Source organism: Periplaneta americana, chromosome 2 (genome assembly GCF_040183065.1).
Source record: "Periplaneta americana isolate PAMFEO1 chromosome 2, P.americana_PAMFEO1_priV1, whole genome shotgun sequence".
In the NCBI taxonomy this organism is placed as follows: Eukaryota; Metazoa; Arthropoda; class Insecta; order Blattodea; family Blattidae; genus Periplaneta; species Periplaneta americana.
This window is the reverse complement of record NC_091118.1, coordinates 31,005,733-31,033,017: the sequence shown is the minus strand read 5'-3', so window position 1 is coordinate 31,033,017 and position 27,285 is coordinate 31,005,733. Positions and strand designations below refer to the sequence as shown.

At 34.6% G+C, this 27,285-nt stretch overlaps 2 protein-coding genes across 3 annotated transcripts in view; one reads left to right on the top strand and one right to left on the bottom strand.

Moving 5' to 3' along the window:
• Obp93a (Odorant-binding protein 93a) overlaps nucleotides 1-27,285 on the top strand; it is a 288,764-nt gene that overhangs the window by 20,681 nt on the left and 240,798 nt on the right. The gene's annotated exons all lie outside the window — the stretch shown is intronic.
• On the bottom strand, nucleotides 7,884-25,903 carry LOC138691801 (galanin receptor 2b-like). 2 transcript variants are annotated; one of them, XM_069814242.1, is made up of 3 exons: nucleotides 25,658-25,903; nucleotides 16,524-16,918; nucleotides 13,156-13,286 (listed from the first exon to the last, which is right to left on the bottom strand). In XM_069814242.1, the coding sequence occupies exons 1-3, from the start codon at nucleotides 25,674-25,676 to the stop codon at nucleotides 13,218-13,220; spliced, it is 483 nt and encodes a 160-aa protein (XP_069670343.1). In that variant the 5' UTR covers nucleotides 25,677-25,903; the 3' UTR covers nucleotides 13,156-13,217. The 2 variants fall into 2 exon arrangements, with proteins under 2 accessions (XP_069670333.1, XP_069670343.1); XM_069814232.1 differs by lacking the exon at nucleotides 16,524-16,918 and having other exon boundaries at nucleotides 7,884-13,286.

Sequence of the window (27,285 nt, the reverse complement as noted above, 5' to 3'; positions counted from 1 at the left end):
TGACAATTACAGAAATACATTATTTGACTTTCTTCAGTTATTTATGATCTACCACCAGTATTTTCGGCAGTTTATATCGTTTACACTGTATATAGTACACTAAGCACATCAAGATATACTAATATGAAACAGCGTACATTACAAAATTAAATAGAATTATTCAAAATACAGGAATTATTCTTAGGATTCCATTTTCTATTTGATAAGAGTTTTGCAATAATAATTTGTACACTTCCTTTTTAAACTAAAAATCATTCATTAATATTAGGTATGTATAATCTGTACTGATAATAAATCTGTAGCCGAAATGTTTCTGGTAATTTTCGATTTTCCAAAAATAATTGGTCCTAACATATATAATTAATCACCCTGAAACCTAAAATCGCTTTTTTGAAATTTTTGTCTGTCTGTCTGTCTGTCTGTCTGTCTGTCTGTCTGTCTGTTACCTTTTCACGCGATAATGGCTGAACCGATTTATATGAAAATTGGAATATAAATTAAGTTCGTTGTAACTTAGATTTTAGGCTATATGGCATTCAAAATACATTATTTAGAAGGGAGGTTATAAGGAGGCCTGAATTACATAAATCGAAATATCTCGCTTATTGTTGATTTTTGTGAAAAATGTTACATATCAGAAGTTTCTTTAAAAATAATTTCCGATAAGTTTTATTCCTTGAAAAATTTTGATAGGACTGATATTTAATGAGATAAATGAGTTTTAAAATTAAAATAACTGCCATCTAAGGCCGTGTAATGAATTAAAAAACAAATGACTTCGTCTATAAGGGGCCTTGGACAGCAACAATCGAAAGCTATGAAAGATAGCCTACAGAGAATGTTTCTGTGTTTGTATGAAGTAATATCGGAAGCTAAATTAACCGATTTGTGTAATTAATTATTAATTCACCATTGGAAAGTGTAGTTTCTCTAGATGGACATAATGCTATAATGTTATTACAGTAACTTCTGAGTGAATCGAGGACAGGTAAGATTAAAATAGCTTCTTATGCACAGAAAACTTGATAGGCTATTCTGTACATTCGTTTCCTGTATTTCCTAAACTAATTTTTATGACCAAATGAGTGGTCTCTGGATGAAAATGATTGCATTTTAATTATGCAAATACAATTTAAATTAAGTAACATAATAAACGATTTATCCTTATATCAAACATGAATGTTCCCTGGATCAAACGTCCTATTTTAATTATGTAATTACTTTATATTTATTTCCAACGGGTGCAGCGGAGCGCACGGATACGGCTGATTATTAATAAAATTATTGTGTAGCCTTGGGCCGAATTTAGAGTTACGCCTTAGACCACATTCGGTAATAAAATTAGGTTTAATTAATGGGAGCGAGAGAAATATTTTCTTGTAGGCCTACTTGATTTTATTCGTGTGGTAATACGTTAGTGATATACGGAGTGAGCCAGGGTTTAAGCTATAGTCGCATTTTGCTACTCGACTTCTAAAAATGCAGCAAACTTTGAATGTCAATGTGCAGAAATGCGACAACCACATTGGACTTCAGAAACGAAGATGGTAACGGAGAAAATGAAATGGGAGATGCGTGTGAACTAGTCTGAATTTAAATGAAATCTAATGGCATGGACAACATTCTAAAAGGTATTGAGCAATTAGATGTTCAGGAATTGAGGCGCTGACATGGGAAAGGTAGTAACTGCCAAAAACAAAATTTTTCAGGGGAAGCAAAAAACAAATTTATGAACACTTTCTCACTTACATGATTACAGAAACTGCTTTAAATGAAAGGCATACACTCATGTTTGTGTTACATATGAAATTTGGAAAGTCTGGCACAGATTTATCTGTGAAATCCTATTTTATGAAAATACAAAATTGAAATCACTCCTTAGCCAAACTGAGAATTAACGTTATTTATACATGATGCACATATTTTTCGGTAAAATGCATGATACTTTTCATCGAGGAAGTCTAACATAGATAACAAGTCTCTCTTTTTGGCATCAGGGACGACTGGTCTTCTTTCAAGGCGTTGCAAGCACTGCAAGTTAGTGATTGACGTTAATGACTGTCCTTTCTTAAAAATCCTGTGCTCTGTCCACATTTCAATGTCATTAAATGACTATCTTGTTTTTATTAGAGGAAACTCAGCTCTTGAGAGTCTAATCCAGTTGGGGGTGCTGATTTTGATAGGAGTTGTATTCAAAAACTTGTCACATTCTGCAGAAAAGTCGAAGAAATCCTCATCCTTCATCATTATTCCATTATTAGGCCTTACCTCTTCTGGAACCGTGGTCATGCATCTTTTTTTCTTTTCTCTATGATGCAAAATTCCCTATCACATGGCATGTAGGAATGTTCTGAAACCAGGAATTTCAAGTCCACTGAATCAAAATGTTTCTTGGCAATAATGTAAAGCATCCGATTCTTATTCTGCCCTGCACAGTTATCAGCCCATATTTGTCTAGACACACTCTGATGTTGTAAAAGGAGTTACTACCTTCTCCGCGCCAACAGCTGTGCACATACAACTTACAACATCTAGTGACTACGTTTCCAACTTCGTTTCATTACATACGGACAAACTACCTTCTCTGTGCCATCGGCATGGCCATTTACTACCTTCTCAATGAAAAACCTAAAAATTCGAATTTTTGGCAGTTACGACCTTTCCCATGTCAATGCCTCAATTGATTTTAAAGAGTTTGTGCAATTCATGTAAGTTAAGTGAACAGTTTCTTCTAATCGATTTATATAATTCCATCGCATACTGTAAATTGTGAGCGAGGATTTAGTTGCATGAATCTTGTAAAAACTGGAATTAGAAACCGCCTTTCAGTAAAAGAGTTAGTACTCTGCTAACAATAAATCTTGAAGGGCCTAGTAGAAAAAAATTTCAATGTTTAGAGTGCCCATAAAATAACGTATTTTAATGTGATGTAAATTCAGTAGAATTAATTCTAAACATACATACGTACGTCTAATGATTTACTTGATTTACTTACATATTATAAGTATATCTAGAGTGTGATAAGTTGGTTGAAAGTAATAAAACTCCAAGAAAGAAATTACATAACTTTTCGTTTCTGCATAATTAATTTTATCTTTCTGCACAATTATTTATAATATTGTGCAATAATTTCGCAGTTTGTAGAAATATAATTTTTCATCTGTGCATTTTTGCGACAATTATATATTTTCTAGCTTAAATCCTGGAGTGAACCATAAGTAATACTATTAATTTCAGAGGGTTATTCTTTGAGATATTTCAAGCCACAAACTTTCATACAATTTTTCTCGTTTTTCCTTTCTTTTCGAGATAAATATTGTTTTATAACAAATATTTCATAGCGTGTTTTGGTAAAGTAATTGATTGAATTTCCTATCGCTCAGTCAATTTAAGACAGCAGTGTGTTATGATAATAAATGATTGAAAGAATTTCAGTTTTGTCCTCTAAATGTGCAGAAATTTGAGTCGAATAAATGTAGCTTTTTGTTCTGCAAAGGAATTTTACAATGTAACATTTGTTCGGATCAAATTCCTGAAAATTTGAAGCACTAAAATTCTTTAGATCACTCGTTACCATAATACAATGCTGTCCTAAATTGACTGAGCATAATTGTGACTAATTGCAGGAAATGGGACATAAAGTCGGATTTTTTATTTTTTTTGGTTTTTGTGGTTCCAAAATGAGGATGACATACTGAGCATTTAAAAAAATTCACGGTTCTAGGTACTATACTTACTTACTTACTTACTTACTTACTTACTTACTTACTTACTTACTTACTTACTTACTTACTGGCTTTTAAGGAACCCGGAGGTTCATTGTCGCCCTCACATAAGCCCGCCATTGGTCCCTATCCTGAGCAAGATTAATCCATTCTCTATCATCGTATCCCACCTCCCTCAAATCCAATTTAATATTATCCTCCCATCTACGTCTCGGTCTCCCTAAAGGTCTTTTTCCCTCCGGCCTCCCAACTAACACTCTATATGCATTTCTGGATTCGCCCATACGTGCTACATGCCCTGCCCATCTCAAACGTCTGCATTTAATGTTCCTAATTATGTAAGGTGAAGAATACAATGCGTGCAGTTCTGTGTTGTGTAACTTTCTCAATTCTCCTGTAACTTCATCCCTCTTAGCCCCAAATATTTTCCTAAGCATCTTATTCTCAAACACCCTTAACCTATGTTCCTCTCTCAAAGTGAGAGTCCAAGTTTCACAACCATAAAGAACAACCGGTAATATAACTGTTTTATAAATTCTAACTTTCAGATTTTTTGACAGCAGACTGGATGATAAAAGTTTCTCAACCGAATAATAACAGACATTTCCCATATTTATTCTGTGTTTAATTTCCTCCCGAGTATCATTTACATTTGTTACTGTTGCTCCCAGATATTTGAACTTCTCCACCTCTTCAAAAGATAAATTTCCAATTTTTATATTTCCATTTCGTACAATATTCTCGTCACGAGACATAATCAAATACTTTGTCTTTTCGGGATTTACTTCCAAACCTATCTCTTTACCTGCTTTCAGAAAAATTCCCGTGTTTGTGGATTTTCTCCTAACATATTCACGTCATCCGCATAGACAAGCAGCTGATGTAACCCGTTCAATTCCAAGCCCTCTCTGTTATCCTGGACTTTCCTGATGGCATACTCTAGAGCAAAGTTAAAAAGTAAAGGTGATAGTGCATCTCTTTGCTTTAGCCCCACAGTGAATTGGAAACGCATCTGACAGAAACTGACCTATATTACTTATTGAATGTTGATATTACATTACGTACTTTTCGAGAAAAATGCAGTCAAAGTTTTCATTTGTTTTCTTAGCAACTATAAGAAAGATTTAGGTATTTAAGAAGCACTATGTAAAACTACGTCCTAGTTTAGTATGTAAAATAACCTACAGGTGGCGCAAGATGTCAAAACATAGAAATACAGTTTTTACACCGCAAATTCGTTATTCTATTCTCATGTACAATTTCCTTTCATGACTTTAGATCCCTTTTCGCGCAACGGGTCATTATTGGGAATTAAATCAATGGTATTTCCTTCAGCATGGGCCATAAATTAGTATACTATAGTCCCCACGCTGTTATTTCCGGCGTGACTCCTCCTCTTTGCTTACGTCTTAGAAAGTGAAGGCTCTGTAAAGTCTAGGTAGGTAGATCGTACGCCATTTTTGTTCTTACGTTGCCGAGCTACCATACGAGGAATCTATTTGCCACACCGTTAAACATTACCATGTCGTAACTTCTATGATAATAAATCAAACGCAATGTAATTCAGCAAATAATTGAGCGGCAAATAACGTCTTCGTGTGCTTTCTGTGAACGCCAACGAAAGACCTAAAATGGCGGGCGGTTATATTAAGTATTTATCGAGCCTTAAGAAATGAATCAACGAATCACAAGACGCACACGTTTAAATGTAGCCGACCTGCAACGCGATTGGCTGCCGGAAATTAGAGCGACGGGACTATAATATGAGATATGGGGTTTACAAATAAATGTAACTGCTTGATTCATAAGTTCGTAGCGTTTCAATTTTCCGTGACAACAGGGCCTTTGTAAGAAATGTGTGTGGGATTATATCGGAAGTATATGATTTTTTCTTTGACAATGCATATACTTTAGCCCACAATAATTAACACATAGGCATGCTAACCGTTATTCCACAGCGGTGGAATATGCTTTATTATTTAAACCAAGTAAATATGGTCGTTGTTCCTGCAATAACTCCTATGTGCAAAATATAAAATCTTTCAGGAGGAAGGAAAAACATATTTATTGATCTTGTGGCAGCTGTACATAGGAGACTATGAATTGTTACATTTTCGAAACAAAGATATGTAATTACATATAGGAGATTTTATTATTTGCTGCATCACTATTTAAGTTATTTAATAAAGCAAAAATCTGAAAATCGATAAATATGTCATATAGGAGTTATTCCAGGAACAACGACGATATGCTACTTGCTAAAAATAAAATGAGGAACTCATAATATGTACTGAACTTCGTTTTAAACACAAATTCTTTGTCTCATTACAAGTGACAAATAGGTAAGCCTGGCGTGTGAAATAGCCAGCCAGATATGACACGCAAGCGGAATACGTTACCCTTCAGATCTTACTAATTTGACCTGTAGATGGAATCTACATTCAGTACCGTCGTTTCCCATCCTGGAATACAACTATGGTCCACGATACAATCATTCAAATTTTGTACTCCATAACGTAGTACCTCGTTTATCTATATTTTTGCTGTACTGTGCTTTGAAGCTATCTACGAACGGTCTATGTTACTTCTACTATGTTCATTGGATGATTGTATCGTGGACCATAGTTGTGTTTCAGGACCATAGTTATGGGAAATGACGGTACCGAAACTTTGAAGATCCTAAATTCCAGCACACAGTAGAATATACAAAATTCTGTTTCTTGAAAAAGATACACGTGATCAAATTTAATATTAAAATATGTATTCTAAGGATGAGAAGCAATAATAGGCCTATAACTTATACAGAATTTTATTTCCAATTCTTATAAGAAAATACAATGACATATCGATGGCTCAGAACTAGCCGGTTCCAAGTCCATTTTTTTTTTTCAGGAGAGCTATTTTAAGCTCCTGACATTCAAAGCTTCATGCAGCAATTTGGAATAGCTTCATAGAAACCTTATGGAGAGGAATATAATAATAATAATAATAATAATAATAATTATAATAATAATAATAATAATAATAATAATAATAATAATAATAATAATAATTTATTTAACCTGGCAGAGTTAAGGCCATACGGCCTTCTCTAACAATCAACCAGGAGTAAAAACGTTACAAAAAACACTAAAAATTTATAAAGAACACTACAATTTTACACACAAAACTGAATAAGATAATAATAATAATAAAATGTAAACAAAAGTAAGTAGAAATCAGACATAATATATACAGTAACATACAGAAAGCAAGAAAAAAGCATAATAAAATGTGAACAGCAGGTCAAAATAAATGAGGCATACAAAGTATAAAAAAATAAGACATTATTGATAATAATAATAATAATAATAATAATAATAATAATAATAATAATAATAATAATTTATTTAACCTGGCAGAGTTAAGGCCATACGGCCTTCTCTAACACTCGACCAGGAGTAAAAACGTTACAAAAACACTACAAATTTACAAAGTACACTACAATTTTACACACAAAACTGAATAAGATAATAATAATAATAAAATGTAAACAACAAGTAAGAAGAAATCAGACATAATATATAGCATACAGAAAGAAAGAAAAAAGCACAATAAAATGTGAACAGCAGGTCAAAATAAATGAGACGTACAAAGTATAAAAAATAGGACAATTATTGATAATAATAATAATAATAATAATAATAATAATAATAATAATTTATTTAACCTGGCAGAGTTAAGGCCATACGGCCTTCTCTAACACTCGACCAGGAGTAAAAACGTTACAAAAAACACTACAAATTTACAAAGTACACTACAATTTTACACACAAAACTGAATAAGATAATAATAATAAAATGTAAACAACAAGTAAGAAGAAATCAGACATAATATATAACATACAGAAAGAAAGAAAAAAGCATAATAAAATGTGAACAGCAGGTCAAAATAAATAAGACGTACAAAGCATAAAAAATAAGACAATTATTGATGATAATAATAATAATAATAATAATAATAATAATAATAATAATAATAATAATAATAATAGTAATAAAATAGTGTAATACAAAGCATACAATGAATACAATATTTTTAGGTACACACAGTAAGGAAAATTATGATTATATATAGCTCAACTTATCACATTATAGGTATACCATTATCGGAAAATATAAAATAAGTTAAATATCACTAGAACATTTAAAAAAAATGTGAATACATGGAAACATGCAATACAACACTTATCATAATAGTAAGTTAGTTTGGCAACTCGTCATAAGATAATTTTCTAACTTGGATTTGAAAGATATCAATGTTCGGCAGCTTTTGACTTCAGGCAGCAGAGAGTTCCAGTGACGACAGGTAGCAACAGTGAAAGATGAGGAATACAGAGATGACACAGAGAGAATATTACAATTTTGTTCGCTTCATTCATGCTGACAAGGACATGGAGCATAATGAAACACAGATTTCTTTCTTATAAAAATTTGGACATAGAACAGTCTGGTTCTCAGTCATCGATATGTTGAAATACAAAATTATATCAGAATCTAATAATATAAGATACACATGTTTCTATAATCTTAAAAAGAAAGTATACTGTGCTACAATCAGACATCTAGAACAATGAATAACATAAACAAATATAGCCTCAAAATTTCAATGAAAAAGGTATTTAATATCGGTTTAACAAATATTGGAAGGTTCTCTCAGACATGATTGGAAAAACAAATACCAAACCACAGCTACAGCAATATAGACACAGACATGGACATTCTACATAACCAACCAAAAAACCAATGATTGTTTTGTTCGTTGTGCATGACAACGCCCAACCGCCCGCCCGCCCGCATACTGTGTCCGAATTGCAAATTTTCAACTGGGAAGCGTTTGTTCATCCTCCGTATAGCCCTGACTTGGCGCTTAGTGATTATAATGCATCGCAGCGCTCTGACGATGATGAGTAATAGTCCGGCGTCGTAAGTTGGCTTCGGTCACAGGTGGGAGCCCTTTATGACTGCGGTGCTCAAAATCTTGTTAAACGCTATGAGTGTATCAATTTAACCGGAAACTACAGTACGTAAAAAAAAAAATGAAAATTTGCAGTTTCAAACATTTGTTGTAAACAATTTTTTTAACCACATTGCCATTTTTGTTATAATAACACAAAAATTACTTTATTAAAAACCTCTTGTATTAAATGTAATGAAAAGTAGTAAATATATTACATAACTGAACTTAATTATAGTGCTCATGTGAAATTCATCATTTTTTTAATGAATTCTCCATATTGATTTGAAAAAATTTCCTATTTTTATTTGATATGGATGTATACACATACTTACTTACTTATCGGCTTTTAAGGAACCCGGAGGATCATTGCCGCCCTCACATAATACCGCCATTGGTCCCTATCCTGAGCAAAATTAATCCAGTCTCTATCATCGTATCCCACCTCCCTCAAATCCATTTTAATATTATCTTCCCATCTACGTCTCGGCCTCCCTAAAGTTCTTTTTTCCTCCGGCCTCCCAACTAACACTCTATATGCATTTCTGGATTCACCCATACGTGCTACATGCCCTGCCCATCTCAAACGTCTGCATTTAATGTTCCTAATTATGTCAGGTGAAGAATACAATGCGTGCAGTTCTGTGTTGTGTAACTTTCTCCATTCTCCTGTAACTTCATCCCTCTTAGCTCCAAATGTTTTCCTAAGCACCTTATTCTCAAACACCCTTAATCTCTGTTCCTCTCTCAAAGTGAGAGTCCAAGATTCACAACCATACAGAACAACCGGTAATATAACTGTTCTATAATTTCTAACTTTCAGATTTTTTGACAGCAGACTGGATGATGAAAGTTTCTCAACCGAATAATAACAGACATTTCCCATATTTATTCTGTGTTTAATTTCCTCCCGAGTATCATTTATATTTGTTACTGTTGCTCCCAGATATTTGAACTTCTCCACCTCTTCAAAAGATAAATTTCCAATTTTTATATTTCCATTTCGTACAATATTCTGGTCACGAGACATAATCATATACTTTGTCTTTTCGGGATTTACTTCCGAACCTATCTCTTTACTTGCTTCCAGTAAAATTCCCGTGTTTTCCCTAATTGTTTTTGGATTTTCTCCTAACATATTCACGTCATCCGCATAGACAAGCAGCTGATGTAACCCGTTCAATTCCAAACCCTCTCTGTTATCCTGGACTTTCCTAATGGCATACTCTAGAGCAAAGTTAAAAAGTAAAGGTGATAGTGCATCTCCTTGCTTTAGTCCGCAGTGAATTGGAAACGTATCTGACAGAAACTGACCTATACGAACTCTGCTGTACGTTTCACTGAGACACATTTTAATTAATCGAACTAGTTTCTTGGGAATACCAAATTCAATAAGAATATCATAGCCTATAAAACTTCTCTCTTAACCGAGTCATATGCCTTTTTGAAATCTATGAATAACTGATGCACTGTACCCTTATACTCCCATACATACACATACACATACCTTACGTAATTCGTATACGATTCATCCTATAAATTTACGTTGGGTAGACTTTCTGATGTATGTGTAACAGGATATGTCTATGTCTTCTATGCTCTGTTACGATCTCGCAGTTCAATTTTCAACTCAACTTTTTGTTGGATGACCTAGAGATCTCTTTCCGTTTAGACAATAGTAAAACATACAGGGACATCACTTTATTTTTACCAACATTTTTAACATTAACCTGGCTATACTCGGAAACACTGTTTCCCCCTTCCATTACAGGAGTTTGATGTTACTAGTGCAATATGTAAACAAATCATTTTACTAGATATAGGAGGAGAGAAAAGTAGTGTATCCATTTATGTTGTAGGGAAATACGATATTAGGATTTTCAGTTTGATCATCACTTTTACGGAATTTATCAAAATACAGTAGAGTAGTAACATTTTTTTTTCAAAAACTCAAATTTTCAGGCGGCTATGTTCGTTATGTAATGTCTACTTTATTTAGCATATTAATTATTGATGTTATCATACAATATAGAGAGTGCATTTAAATTGAGGGGGTCATAAGTAAAGGGCTGTAAGTGCACTTAAGTTACTTTTGAGAAAATGGGGTTTAAATATTTAAGCTTTCATAAAATCGGTGAAATTTTTAATTTAAATTTTAATGTTTGATGCGATTAAAATATCCCTTTGCCACTAAAAGTTTAGATACTTTAGCTTACACTGGATGCACTTAACTCATGTTATTACAAATGTCACTAGCATTCCTTTGCTTCTAGCCACCTCAATTCAAAAAAAGCTAATATGAATTTTTAAACAAGCTGCTGAAAATGGTTGCCGTTCATTACAATGCAGGCTTCGATTCAGTACGCATATTATTAAAAACATTTTGAATCATATTCTCTGAAATTGAATTTATCGTTTCTTCAATATAATTTTTTAGTACGATATTATTAATATAGGTTCTTTCTTCTATAGAAAACGCAACCATATTTATGAAACACACTATACACTGCAGTGTTTACTTCACTGCTTGAAGACTTCGAATGCAACAGCGGCCGTAAGTTTGTGTGTCTGACGGGAGCAAGGACATTAATGAAGGGGTGAGAGTGAAGTACATTCAGAAATGCAGGTACAATAAAAATACAGGTAAAAATAAAATGATGTCTCTGTAGTAATATCTGAACACTGCATATTGTTCGTATAACTCTGGCAAAGGACACGTAATCCTAATCACTTGATATTATCTGCAAGTTACTTCCTGTATAACGACAGAATAGATATAACTTAATATAGGCTGCACATCTTTGTCGCTAGCATTGCCATTAATGTGCCCTATATGCCAGAAAACAAGAAAGAATCCTGTTTTACATTATTAGCAGTGCTGGAAGGAATGTGGTCAGACTAACTTGTTTATTCCTTTACATCTCCAGAAAAGTAAATACTTTTTCATGTGTTCCCTGAATTTTTTGCTTGACACGAACATAGCCAAAGGGTTTAAGCAGGCATTCATATATCTCAAGTAAGTAAGGATGAATAAAGTGACCTCGTATTTCATTGGCACTAATTGTAAATAAAGAATTAAAAAGATAGTGCAATATGGTCCGTATGACAATGCAAAGACTACTGTGAGAGCGATGACTACATTTGAACTCAGCGCTCGAGATTTCCTCACTTCTTCCAGGCCAGTGACGTCACCTGAAAAATGCTGAACACTCTTCTTCAACACCCGGGTTGTTACACACGCGGATACTACTATTGCAGTGAGAGGGATTATGAAGGAAAATGTGCATGTTATTATGATGTAGTTTGTGAAAAAAGAACTGTCATTGTAATCTGTCATGAGGCATCCTGTGACGGAAATATCAGTATTTAGAGTAGGGTAAATGGCCAGAATACCTGAAATTATCCAAACACTGATTATAATGAACACAACATGACGTTTTGTAAATGGATATCGAGTACAAGAATAAGAGATGAAAATAGCAATACTTCTTTGAACGTTCATAACTACGATTGAGTAAATATTTGCATAGAAAATGAAATCCCTTAAAAATGTTTCTATTGCACACAATTCTGAGTTGAAGACCCAGGATCCAGTGATTAAATACTTTGAAAGGCTCAAAGCGTTTAATAGAAGCGTCAGAAAATCTGCGACAGTCATATTCAATATCATCAAATTGGGCACCGTTCGCATTTCTTTGTGTTTTAGGAAAACAGTAAGGAGAATAATATTTCCTATAATTCCGATGCCAAATATGATACTGCCTGCAATTTCGTGAATGTCCATATAATAGTTTAATGCTTCATGCTCTTCTTTGATGTCTTCTAGCTGGTGAATAAAATGAGATAGCTCATCACTGCAGTTTTTCATATCAAACAAGAGATTACACGAAAAGTTTAAGTAGAATTCTTCGTGAATATTGAATTCTATATTTACCTCTAGAATGTAATCACGCAATGACTTAATTTTATCGCTAATCTCAAAAAAATTCTGCAGTAAAATAGACGGGCAAGCCTCACTTATTTGTATAATTAGATCATCGACTTCGTCATATGGAGCCATAAACAACAATCTGTGTTTGAAGTTGTTGATAATAAAAGTCTCAATTTCTGTCATATTCGACATATCGTCGATAGTTAAGTTGACCTGATCTATATCTTTGCTGTCGTTTACATGTGTGAATATACTTATATTTTCTTCTGTCATGCTCAAGAACCCTGAAAAAAGTTTGAAACATTCGTCTGACACATTTACAGCAATTGTTTCATTGGTGTCATTGTAGTTAGGTGGCAGTTCCGCCATTAAGTCTTCAAAGTCTTCATCCAGTCCTGGAACTCGGAATTCATCTCCTTGTGCATAATCAGTTTCTTCATTTGATGCGTTAAGTTTTGTCTCATTTGACCAATTTATATCGGAAGTTAAATCAGTGACGAGAAGATTTTCTTTTGCATCGGTATTGTTGGTAAATGCTTTATCATTGACTTCACTGTCGTCAGCTGTCACTGCGCAGAATATGTAAGCAAAGCAGCATACAAGCTTGAGGAGTTGTGTGGAACGAACGAATGCATCTGTAACGGGAAAAATTCCTGTAAGTCTTCAAATGCAGTGAGGTACCTTGACATACACAAAATACACTATATAAGGCTGAATTTTATAGGTCTTACTAATGAAACTTTTTATACAAACGTTTAACTGCCTTATACTTATACATGACTTGCTAGTTTATAAATCATGTGTAAATTTCTGACTAAAAATCGCTATAGGCCTATACGTCGTGAATAACAATATAATTGTCATACTTTCGTAATTATTCTATTATGGATGGTAATACATAGAATAACTGAGATTCTTTATTGCATCCGATAGTCCGATAGTGTAACGCGTCTAGTATCGATAGTGCAACTGGCCTGATGATTACCACTCTATAATTTGAAGTGTTCGTCATAAACTGTACAGTATATTAAATTACCGATCTTTTTATTCTTCTAGATCCACACGTACTTGTACATACGAGCAATATAAATGACACTTTCACATCCTGTCATGGATATATCTGACAATAAGAAATGTATTTAGCTCCAGAAATTTATTTTAGAGACAGCTAATACATAATACAAATGACACTTTCATAACCTGTCACTAATATACCTGTTTAGCTCCATTAAATTTTATTTCAGAGACAGATAGTACATAATATAAATGACTCAGTTCACACCTTGTCAGTAATATAGCTGTTTTAGTTCCAGCAAATTTTATTTCAGAGACAGATAGTACATAATATAAATGATTCAGTTCACACCTTGTCAGTAATATAGCTGTTTTAGCTCCAGCAAATTTTATTTCAGAGACAGATAGTACATAATATAAATGACTCAGTTCACACCTTGTCAGTAATATAGCTGTTTCAGCTCCAGCAAACTTTATTTCAGAGACAGATAGTACATAATATAAATGACTCAGTTCACACCTTGTCAGTAATATAGCTGTTTTAGTTCCAGCAAATTTTATTTGAGAGACAGATAGTACATAATATAAATGACTCAGTTCACACTTTGTCAGTAATATAGCTGTTTAGCTCCAGCAAATTGTATTTCAGAGACAGCTAGTACATAATATAAATGACTCAGTTCACACTTTGTCAGTAATATAGCTGTTTAGCTCCAGCAAATTGTATTTCAGAGACAGATAGTACATAATATAAATGACTCAGTTCACACTTTGTCAGTAATATAGCTGTTTAGCTCCAGCAAATTGTATTTCAGAGACAGATAGTACATAATATAAATGACACAGTTCACATCCTGTCAGTAATATAGCTGTTTATCTCCAGCAAATTGTATTTCAGAGACAGCTAGTACATAATATAAATGACACAGTTCACATCCTGTCAGTAATATAGCTGTTTAGCTCCAGCAAATTTTATTTCAGAGACAGCTAGTACATAATATAAATGACTCAGTTCACAGCTTGTCAGTAATATAGCTGTTTAGCTCCAGCAAATTTTATTTCAGAGACAGCTAGTACATAATATAAATGACTCAGTTCACAGCTTGTCAGTAATATAGCTGTTTAGCTTCAGCAAATTGTATTTCAGAGACAGCTAGTACATAATATAAATGACACAGTTCATATCTTGGCAGTAATATACCTGTTTAGGCCCTATGGCATGTTACGATCTCGAAGTTGAATTTACAACCCATCGTTTTATTGAACGACATAGAGAGCTCTTCTTGTCTGGACGATATTACAACACAGTAATGTGTATGTTTCCATCAGAACACTGCACAAGCACATTGATCATATAACTCTGTCTAATAAAATTGCTCATAACTTTCATGCAAAGGGCACGTAACCCTAATCACTTGATATTGTCTGCAAGTTACTTCCTGTATAACGACAGAATAGATGTAACTTAATATAGGCTGCACATCCTTGTCGCTAGCATTGCCATTAATGTGCCCTATATGCCAGAAAACAAGAAAGAATCCTGTTTTACATTATTAGCAGTGCTGGAAGGAATGTGGTCACACTAACTTGTTTATTCCTTTACATCTCCAGAAAAGTAAACACATTTTCATATGTAGCCTGAATTTTTTGCTTGACACGAACATAGCCAAAGGGTTTAAGCAAGAATTCATGTATCTCAAGTAAATAAATATGAATAAAATGAAAAAGTATTGCATTTGGACCAATTCTAAATAAACAATTAAAACACAAGTGAAACATGTACCGTATGTCAATGCAAAGACTACTGTGAGAGCGATAACAACATTGGAACTCAGCATTCGAGATTTCCTCACTTCTTCCAGGCCAGTGACGTCACCTGAAAAATGCTGAACACTCTTTTTCAACACCCGGGTTGTTACACAAGCGGATACTACTATTGCAATGAGAGGGATTATGAAGGAAAATGTGCATGATACTATGAGGTAGTTTGTGAAAGAATGAATATCATAGTAATCGGCAATGTAGCATCCTGCACTGGAAATATCAGTATTTAGAGTAGGGTAAATGGCCAGAATACCTGAAATTAACCAAACACTGAGTATAAGGAACACAACATGACGTTTTGTAAATTGATATCGAGTACAAGAGTACGAGATGAAAATAGCAATACTTCTCTGAACATGCATAACTACAATTGAGTAAATATTTGCATAGAAAATGAAATCCCGTAAAAATATTTTCAGTGCACACAATTCTGAGTTGTAGATCCGGGATCCAGTGATTAAATACTTTAAAATTCCTAAAGCGTTTATTAGAAGCGTCAGAAAATCTGTGACAGTCATATTCAATATCATCAAATTGGGCACCGTTCGCATTTCTTTATATTTTAGGAAAACAATAAGGAGAATAATATTTCCTATAATTCCGAAGCCAAACATGATACTGCCTGCAATTTCTTGAATGTCCGTATGACAGTTAATTTCTTCAAGTTCTTCTTTGATGTCGTCTAGCTGGTGAATAAAATTAGATGTCTCATCAGTGCAGTTTTCCATATCAAACAACAGACTACACGAAAAGTTGAAGTAGAATTGTTCCTGAATACTAAAGAATTCTATATTTACCTCCAGAATGTCATCACGCAATGATTTAATTTTACCTCTAATATCAAAAAAGTGCTGCAGTAAAATAGACGGGCAAGCCTCACTTATTTGTGTAATTAGATCATCGACTTCGTCATATGGAGCCATAAACAACAATCTTTGTTTTAAGTTATTGATAATAGAAGTCTCAATTTCTGTGATATTCGACAAATCGTATACAATAATTAGTTCTAGATCTATATCTTTGCTTTCGTTTACCTGCATAAATATACTTTTATTTTCTTCTGCCATGCTCAAGAACCCTGAGACAAGTTTGAAACATTCCTCTGACACATTAACCACAATTGTTACATTGGTCTGATTGTAGATAGGTGGCAGTTCTGCCATTAAGTCTTCAAAGTCTTCATCCAGTCCTGGAACTCGGAATTCATCTCCTTGTGCGTATTCACTTTCTTCATTTGATGCGTTGAGTTTTGTCTCATTTGACCAATTTATATCGGAATTTAAATCAGTGGCGAGAAGATTTTCTTTAGCATTGTTATTGTTGATAAATCCTTTATCATTTACTTCACTGTTGTTAGCTGTCACTGCGCAGAATATGTAAGCAAAGCAGCATACAAGCTTGAGCTGTTGTGTGGAACGAACGAATCCATCTGTAACGGGAAAAATTCCTGTAAGTCTTCAAATGCAGTGTGGTGTCTTGGCATACACAACATAATTGTATAAGGCTGCATTTTATCGATAAAAACTTTTATACAATCCTTTAACTGCCTCGTACTTACACAATGACTAGCATGTTTATAAATCATGTGTAAATTCCGGACTAATTATCACTGTATTTGTCGTTAATAACTAGGCTTCGTATTTCAGCTACCTATAAACTGGAATGAAGTTGTGTGATTCGAAGTATATGTGACGTCACAGCGCTGGTACAGGTACGTTCGTATACAAAATAGTTACGCATCCTCTGCCCTCTTCCTCTAGAACAGGCCTGCACAAACAGCGCTCCTTCGGAGTGGGTGAGCGGTGTTTTCCGTTCGCCGAAACGGGGAGGAAGATACGTCAGAATGACATAGACTTGCTATAGGTAGAGGAGAGGGAAACGACCACTCAGCTATCTAGTATGGAGTGCAGTGTGTAGGCCTATTCTCAGTAACTGTTTCATGTTGCTTACCTACTGCTAATGTACAGTATGGAGGAATCTAAAAGACGGAACATAACATTTAACATTTAACGATTTACAGCTCGAACTTCTTGATCTTCAAGATCGTTTGAATAATACTACTAGCCTGGTTGAGTTTTACAAGACTAAACATTAGCAATAATATCCACAACTACACAGGCTGGCTCTGAAAATGATTGCTATGTTTGACTAAACATTTATATTTGTGAGCAACTGTTTTCTATAATCAACTTTAATAAAGGCAGACATCGAACACCTGTAACTGATGTTTCATTATGATCAGCAGGCTACTGTTCCCTTCAGCTGCCAACAGCATAAAAACCTCGTTTTGATGTACTGATAAATAAAAATATAACAAAATGATATTGTACATTTAAGTAGCTATAGAATTTCTATTACTTCTGTAAAATAAATATTTCTTTATTAATTAATAATAGTCCAAGATAGTTTCGCAAGCACTGAACGGAAATTCATTTCATAAGCACTCGTAATAGTACTTCCTTTTGTGTTTATTTTGTACGAGATCACCCCTTCTTCCAGTCCACCCTCATATAGAGCGCAGCTAATATCTGCATTCTGCTCATGAGCTGTGAGCCGGCTCGGAGAGCGCAAACCTTGTGCAGGCCTGCTCTAGAAAGTCAAAACTGGGACGCAGTCATATTGCGTAATCTTATCGATCACTGTTCTTACTAGTCGTATTATTTAAATAACTACATCTCTGTGACTGCTTGAAGGTTCATTGCAGAGATAAAATGCCTTAAGTAAGATGCACAGGAGTATAATATTGCAGGGCATTATTGAGAATAGTTGAACTAATATTTTCACCGTCAATGTAGACAACATTACATATAAATTATGTAAAACAAACATAAAAGTGACAAAAACAGTGCAATGAAAGACACTGAAATGCCAAAAGGCATAGAAAGTGTGTTGAACGTAATCTAAAAGACCAGTACCATCAAAATCTGAAAATTATGAAGATATTAAGTCGGCGTTTAGCATGAATTTATGTAGCCTACCATGATGTTCAGTGCCAACATCCCAATTAATAAATTGAATAATCTGCATTTTAGGAAATTTCTAGAGAAGTACCTACAAAGAAAATTATTGGGTTTTCAGTGATGAGGGCCATGCAATATCCTAATGAAACACGAAAAATATCATACAATAGGAATATCTATCACTACATCATGTACCAATAACGTCATGTGCTATTGAAAAAATGTCTTGCAATATAAAATCATTTCAAGTGCCATCCACATATGTTCAAGTTCCGTAACTTACGAATGCACGTTACTATTCACTGCAAAGATCATGACGAAAATGAACATCACTGCTCAAGCATGTGTTCACCAGTATAGCTTCAGAATGTCGGGAGTTGACTGTACTCCACTAACACGAAGCGAAGACCTGTTTGTTTATATCCTTATCCGTTGCATTATCTGTGTTCGGCGTACTATATACCCAATGTGTCTTTAACTTCTGTCTTTAGGTAGCTGGAATACGAAGCCTATTAATAACAGTACAACTGTTATAGAGCTACGTCATAGTTTCGTAATTATTTCATTACGAAAAATAACAGAATAACTGAGATTCTTTATTGCATCCCATAGTGTGCCTCTCCAAGTATTCGATAATACAACTGAGCCTGACGGATTACCACGCTATATTTTGATCAAATAGTATGCTACAGCTGAGGCAGTATTATCCTCATTATTTTGTGCTATTTCACATATTCTATGGTTACAAGGCAACCATCATCATAAAACGACTATCGACACGAACTTCCCATACGCTGCCGGTTATACATCGACCGCTTGTGCATGGTTTATTGGTAACGTTTTTTGTTTCAACTATGCATTCTCGTAGGAGAAAATCCACAAACGATTAGGGTAAACACGGGAATTTTACTGGAAGCAAGTAAAGAGACAGGTTTGGAAGTAAATCTCGAAAATACAAAGTATATGATTATGTCTCGTGACGAGAATATTGTACGAAATGGAAACATAACAATTTGGAAATTTATCTTTTGAAGAGGTGGATAAGTTCAAATATCTTGGAGCAACAGTAGCAAATATAAATGGCACTCGGGAGGAAATTAAACGCAGAATAGATATGGGAAATACCTGTTATTATTCGGTTGAGAAGCTTTTATCATCCAGTCTGCTATCAAAAAATGTGAAAGTTAGAATTTATAAAACAGTTATATTACCGGTTGTTCTTTATGGCTGTGAAACTTGGACTCTCACTTTGAGAGAGGAACATATGTTAAGGGTGTTTGGAAATAAGGTGCTTAGGAAAATATTTGGGGCTAAGAGTGATGAAGTTACAGGAGAATGGAGAAAGTTACACAACACAGAACTGCACGCAATGTATTCTTCACCTGACATAATTAAGAACATTAAATCAGACGTTTGAGATGGGCGGGGCATGTAGCACGTATGGGCGAATCCAGAAATGCATATAGAGTGTTAGTTGGGAGGCCGGAGGGAAAAAGACCTTAAGGGAGGCCGAGACGTAGATGGGGAGATAATATTAAAATGGATTTGAGGGAGATGGGATGTGATGGTAGAGACTGGATTAATCTTGCTCAGGATAGGGACCAATGGCGGGCTTATGTGAGGGCGGCAATGAACCTCCGGGTTCCTTGGAAGCCAGTAAGTAAGTATGCATTCTCGTATAAATATTATTTACGGTTTATTATCGTTAGGGAACATTTGCATGTGTATGTCACTGGGAACGGTATGGATTTAAGATCTCGATATAAGATTTTTAAGTGGTTGTTTTTCAAGTTGGTTAAGTACATTGATATGCATTAGAGCCTTCATTGCAATATAAACGACCGACCGAGAGTCATGATGTACGTGCTGTCGGTCGGCCGCTCCGTACTATACGCAGCAGGCTGACTGCCGCGTGTCCAGACTCCGCAGAAAGCAAAAACCCGAAGAAGCGTCACGGTCGACCGCTCGTCTCTGTCGTTTGAAGGGTATCATAGACTGAGCACTGTCTTTATTTTTTTTATTTTATTGGGTTATTTTACGACGCTGTATCAACATCTAGGTTATTTAGCGTCTGAATGAAATGAAGGTGATAATGCCGGTGAAATGAGTCCGGGGTCCAGCACCGAAAGTTACCCAGCATTTGCTCGTATTGGGTTGAGGGAAAACCCCGGAAAAAACCTCAACCAGGTAACTTGCCCCAACCGGGATTCGAACCCGGGCCACCTGGTTTCGCGGCCAGACGCGCTGACCGTTACTCCACAGGTGTGGACAGCATTGTCTTCGATCGATGTGTTTACAGTATGCGATATGGAGATTATTAAACTGCCTGATGCCTTATCACCTGATTTGTGAACCTAGATTAAATAAACTATTATAATATAATATTTAGATAATAAAAAGTTAATAAATCAATAAAATAATGAAAGGCAATATGGGTTCAGTGTTTCCGTCTGACTTATTTATTGTTATGTCAACCAAAAATTATTTTGTGCGAGATCGTGCGTGTTTGCTTGTTTTCCGCACAGAACCAATACGCGGTAAGTCTAAAATTCCACATTCAGTATTCCCAACGTAACACACATAACAATTTCCTTCTTCTTACCGCTTAAGCGCGACATTCATTTTACTGCTTTAGGCTTTTAACATATTATTTTTAGAGACGTTTGACATAGTAATAATTATAAATTGGAAACTTACCACTGCAATTTCACCTAAATTGCACTGTTAATTATTGTTTTTAAATATTTGCAAAAATTAAGTAAAGTCTACTACTCCACGAAACTTATTGCATTCCTGATACAAGTAACATTAAGGAAGCCGTGAAAAAATCAATAAGATTTCAGATGCGGATGTTATTACTGCAATATGTTATATAAATAATATTGTTAAAATATTAAAATGAAAAATAAATCATTACATAACCTTACCGTTTGTTTTAAGTTCGCATTTATAGACTGGGGGGAAAAAAAGACAGACGTATATCACGGCCTGCTGGAGTATAGTAAACACAGAAAACATTTTATAGCAACAATGTTGAAGAAAGATATTTTGGTTTTTCGAAGTTGCCGTCATTGAACAGAAACCAAGATGGAGATTTCATTGCAACTAATTAGAAATTCGTCTTTCAGGTATGTAATAAACGATCTTCGCACAAAATAATGTATGATACACGAGCGGTATGTTTGTTTTCATGTTCTCGGAAATTAAAAAAGCTCAACTACGTTTCGCTTTTTCAATCTTTTCCTCGACCATGAAAACGTCAACATACCGCTCTTGTAACGCATAGTATTATATTGTTAACACATTTCAATTATATTGTGAACGTTTTCGCCCTGTGTGGGCATCTTCAGACAATTGTAGATAACTGTGCATGGTGTACAAAGAATCAAAATTACACAATACATGTGACCAGTTATAAAATTTCTGATGCAACGATTGATGCCATAGGATCTCAAGTGTTAAAATCATCATTAGCTATAATTAGTAATCATTTGTACCCAACAAAATTTTTATTGTAAATGATTTCCTATGTTTTCTTATCTTAATGTTGTTTTTTTCTTTCTTTCCAAGTGTCACAAAATTTGTTTTGTTTACTTATTATTCTTTATGAATTGATTAGTAGGCCGATCTATCGAACCCTTTTTTAGGGCGGCTTTTGTTTATACAAATTTATTATTATTAAATTTTAAAAAGCTATTAAAACACTTTTAAAATCTAACTAAAAGATAAAGAACATGATTGATTAACAACTTTACATTGTATAAAAAAATACGCATATTTAATATCATACTGTTATCGTCCATGACAGATAAAGAATGCGAATGGGCTGTTATTATGTAGGGTCGTTGAGCTATGTTGTTACATTGATGTGTGTAAAGACTCGTAGATGGGAACTTTGGAACTTACTTACTTACAAATGGCTTTTAAGGAACCCGAAGGTTCATTGCCGCCCTCACATAAGCCCGCCATCGGTCCCTATCATGTGCAAGATTAATCCAGTCTCTATCATCATACCCCACCTCCCTCAAATCCATTTTAATATTATCCTTCCATCTACGTGTGATATCTAGGGAACTGATCAAAAGTATGTTCCAATTCCTCATAGAAGCTATCCTTTATACGGTCGTCTTTCTCTTCTGTAGGGGCGTGAGCATTTATAACTATGATGTCGCACCATCTACCCTTAAGTACTAAATATGATAACCTGTCACTGATAAATTCGACCTTTTTTACTGCTGATTTTATTCTTTTATGAACAAAGAATCCTGTTCCTAATTGGTGATTATTGTTTCCTTCCCCATAATACAACAAGTAATCTCCTATTTGTGACATGCCATTCCCATCTAACCTAACCTCTTGTACTCCCACGAAGTCTATTCTATATCTAGCTAGTTCTTTTGCTACTAATGTTACCCCTGCTGTTCTATTAAGACTAGTTACGTTCCAAGTGCCAAATCTCAAAACCTTATTCCTTTGCTGTGGTTGTGCCAGAGAATCAGTCCTATTCCGAGGCTTATTGTAGGGATTCGTAACAAGCTGTTTTTTACGGTGATGGGTTGTTAGCCCTTCGCCCAACCCCCCAAGCTGGAGGACTACCCCTTATCGGCTGTCCACGACTGCTTATTCAATATATTCGCAGCTTGGAACTAGGAAGCATAATTAAATATGCATATTTGCACAGAGAATAACAGGAAAAACTATTTGCAAAAAATTCAATAAGTAGGCCTATGTATCTCAGACATAAATAATATGATTCTGAATTGGTATATAAGCGTGAGTGGAAGAATGTATTGTGGAACGATAAGGAAAAATGAGGAAAACCTTGGAAGTACAGAGGAATAGTAAGTGTAGTTTACATAAATTTAAGCGAAAACCAGTGCTAGCGTTATGATATGAATCCTGTACAAGTAACCAGTCGATAGCCGGGACTAATTTAGCACGCTTGTAGCGCGGGCTAGCGAAATGTCTATGAATATCACCCTTAATTGTTAACCATGCACTTAATTACAAAATAGGTATTTGTTATTTATCTTTATATATTCTATTTCCCCTTCAATGTCCAAAGTAATATCACTTCCATCCTGTATATTTAATGTAACCTGAGTCTTTTCTCTATGTTAGTAACAATTAACAATGATCTTATAACCCGATCAATTAAACTCTTCTGGACTAGCAACCCATTAGCATTCATTTTATATTGCTTTCGTGTCTCATACGAAACCTCAGGTGAATAGGACGGTTAACAGATATAGCTTATAAAATTTGCATATACGGTAAAACAATGGGATAATCAAAATGATTAAGCTTTCCCTAATACAACGACACACAATAATACGTTTGCGTAAAACCTTGCTTAGACCTGTAATATGTCACGGAAGTGACGCATGGACAATGAGCAGTACGGATATCAGCAGAATAACAGTCTGTGAAATGAAATTTATGAGAGCAACACTAGGATATAATCGCTTGGACCACAAAAGAAATGATTATATCATGCAAGAACTCCAATTTCAACCAGTCTCATGGCCATAAATATCAGCTGTAGTACGAAAACCATATCCAACGAATGAATCGTAATAGATTTCCAAAAGCCATGCTTCAATACTGTCCTCTAGGGAAGAGATTCTCGGTACCAGCGTTGCCAAGTAAGCGGTTTTGTAGCTAAATCTGGTGTTTTCACAACTACAGTCAGCTACAGAATTTTACCGTCAGCGGCTAGCTATTTATTTGGCGTTTATTGATGATCTCGGCAGAGGGAGACGATGTTTTTCAAGTTCTTCTTTTTGTGTGTGAATATTTTATCATTGTTTTCATATGTACTTGCCGACAACATATTAGTTAATCATAAACGAGAGATTAATGTGGTATTATCACAATTTTTCATTGTGCGAGTATAAAATACCAATGTTTTATGTTAACTCGATTTGGTACAACCACGTCCATTTTCTGCCTCATTCATTATTGTTGTACAAATAAGGTATGCCACATTCGTTAAACTCTTAGTCTAATCTTGTAGGCATTGTTTTTGTAAATGAATTGATATGTTTAATCATAAAGAGTAGATAATGAACTGAATTATTATTTTAATTAATGATAACTTATATTATGACATAGTGTTCTGCCCATGGCAGATCTTGCACTATAAACCCAGAATTCTCTAGTCTTTCTTAATTTCTGCCTTCCTCTTTGTCTCCTCATATGGTCCATATATCTTAATGTCGTCTTATACTATATATTTTTTAACTTATCATTCCGTATTGTAGTTTATGTAACACAGACATACTTAAAACTTAAAACCAGACTCATTGTTGGCAGGCACGTGTCCAGCTCAGTGTGAAATCAGATTTCGAACCGACTGGTGTGATTGTGAATGTGATTGTTTCCGAAGTGTCCAGTACAGTATATTGTTCGTGATCTACTTCATTCAATTTTGAAGAAATGTGCCGGATAAAACTCCATACGTATAAAAGTTTAGAGACGTGCGAAAAAACATAATGTGTTGGAAGAATGGGTGGAAGAAGTTGCCGGTGATAGTTGGAAAGCTCGATGTAATTAGTGTAAGGTGATATTGAATGCAAAATATTCAGATTTAATTATCCATACGATTTTGCATAGAACATAGAGCCTACGAAGTGATACACACTTTCCATAATTTAGTCTACATTTTATAAAATTCTCTAGTTCCTTAAAACTGTATAGTTTGTATTTAAAATTTGGAAGTGATGTGTTAAGAAAAATCTGGAGTTTTTCAACTACAGTTTAGCGGTTTTTTAAGCTTGTACAGCGGTAAATGAAATTCTGAGTTGGCAACAGTGTTCGGTACATAAAAAAAAAGTTGGACCGAGAATGACCAACTGAAACCGCGACAGAACTTATAATTCTTTGAAGATGGTGGTGGTGGTGGTCGTGTTGGTGGTCGTGGTGGTGTGGTCGTGTTGGTGGTCGTGGTGGTGGTGATGGTGGTGGTGGTCGTGTTGGTGGTCGTGGTGGTGGTGGTGGTCATGTTGGTGGTCTTGGTGGTGGTGTTGGTGGTGGTGGTGTAAATGTGCTTTTAATATGCATAAACTACTTGACATTGTATATACTGTAATTGTATACAGTTAAATAAAAAAAATTTCTTTCAAAGGACATCTTTGTGAAATTCTATACACTCCTCTTGATACATCTTGCGAACCTACTAAATTTAACTAAGACAGAGGTTAACTTACGTATTGAAAGAACTCCCATAGCGGTGATGAAGTCTGCTTCGTTTGAAGTAAACCTAGATGAAACGAACTACATACAAATTTTGTATAATTACTTTATTTTGTTATAAACACAACCAATCCTGTGCGCACTAGGTTGCTTCAGTATTCAGTGGATATAGCTCACATGGTCTATTTACTGTTATAATATGAGAGTATGTACGTATTAATCTACACCAGAAGCCTGTTTCCAAAACGGAATGCAGATGCATCTTTTCTATCCTAGTAATTATAAGCAAGGAAGTGAATCATTCAGGATTGGGTGGAGAATTGTATGTCGATGAATCAACATTGACTATCTTTGTATACAAGGGGGAAAAGTGGCAGGATGTGGGCTGTCTTGTTTCCGTCAGGGATGGTACATAGACTTTGTTATCAATACTGATATCCAATAGAAAAATATTAATTTAATACAGTGGTTACATCAATTTCTGATTAAATTATACATTGCTTCTCATACGAAAAAAATTACATAAATATGGTAATAACAATGAAATGATAATAATAATAATATTATTATTATTATTATTATTATTATTATTATTACTACTACTACTACTACTACTACTACTACTACTATTGCTTACCACAGCAGTATGTGTGAAATGTTGGGTTGCAAGTCAACGTAATGAACACATTTTCAAATTTTGTGCAACCCTTTACAGGAGATATATATGCAACAAGACGATAACTGATCATCTTGGCCTACAGAATTATGAAATTTAGTACACATAACATCTATTTGTAAATGAAAAAGTAAGTTTTCCCTATTACACAGGGTGATTCACGAGGATTTACCGTCCTTTACGGAGCTTATTTCTGAAGACATTTTGAGCAAAAATGTCATATAAACATAGTTCCTACTCTCAATATTTTCAGAGTTACACTAATTTAAAGTTTTTTGTAAAATACGTTTTTTCTTTAGTTTGAAAGTAAAAGAATAATACAAATATAGAATGAACCATTCAGAAGTATCATTTCTTTAATTGGCAAGTATTATGAAGCTAAAAATGTGATGTGAACTCCTTAGTTGCTTCGTACAGACATCTTTTCCTATTTGAACTACAAAATTACATTACTCTTACGCACTTATCACAACAATTATTATAAATCACACCATTTTCACCGACTTAATTATTTGGAGTTCAATTTTGCATCCTAATTTATAGTCTTGAAGAGTTTACAACACATTTTAAAAAATGTCGCCGTCCGCTTGAGTACACTTGGCCGCACTCTTGTGAACGGCACTCGTCGCTCTACGTAACTGCATACGGCTATCTTTGATTTCCGTAGCGCTCGCGCTGGCTGCTGACTGCACGCTGACCAAGATCACGCATTCACAACAGTGCGTTCCAATAACGAAACGTAACTCTATAAATATTGAGAATAGGACCCATGTTTATATGACATTTTTTGCTCAGAATGTCTTCGCAAATAAGCTCCGTAAAGGACGTGAATCACCCTGTATATCACAGAGATCTTCTTTGTACTGAGAATTTAAGACTCCCAACTTTGCAGATATAGTCTGAATTAGTAGCAGTAGCAGTTTATGGTCCATATATAGACTGGACCGTAAGTAATATCATTAATTT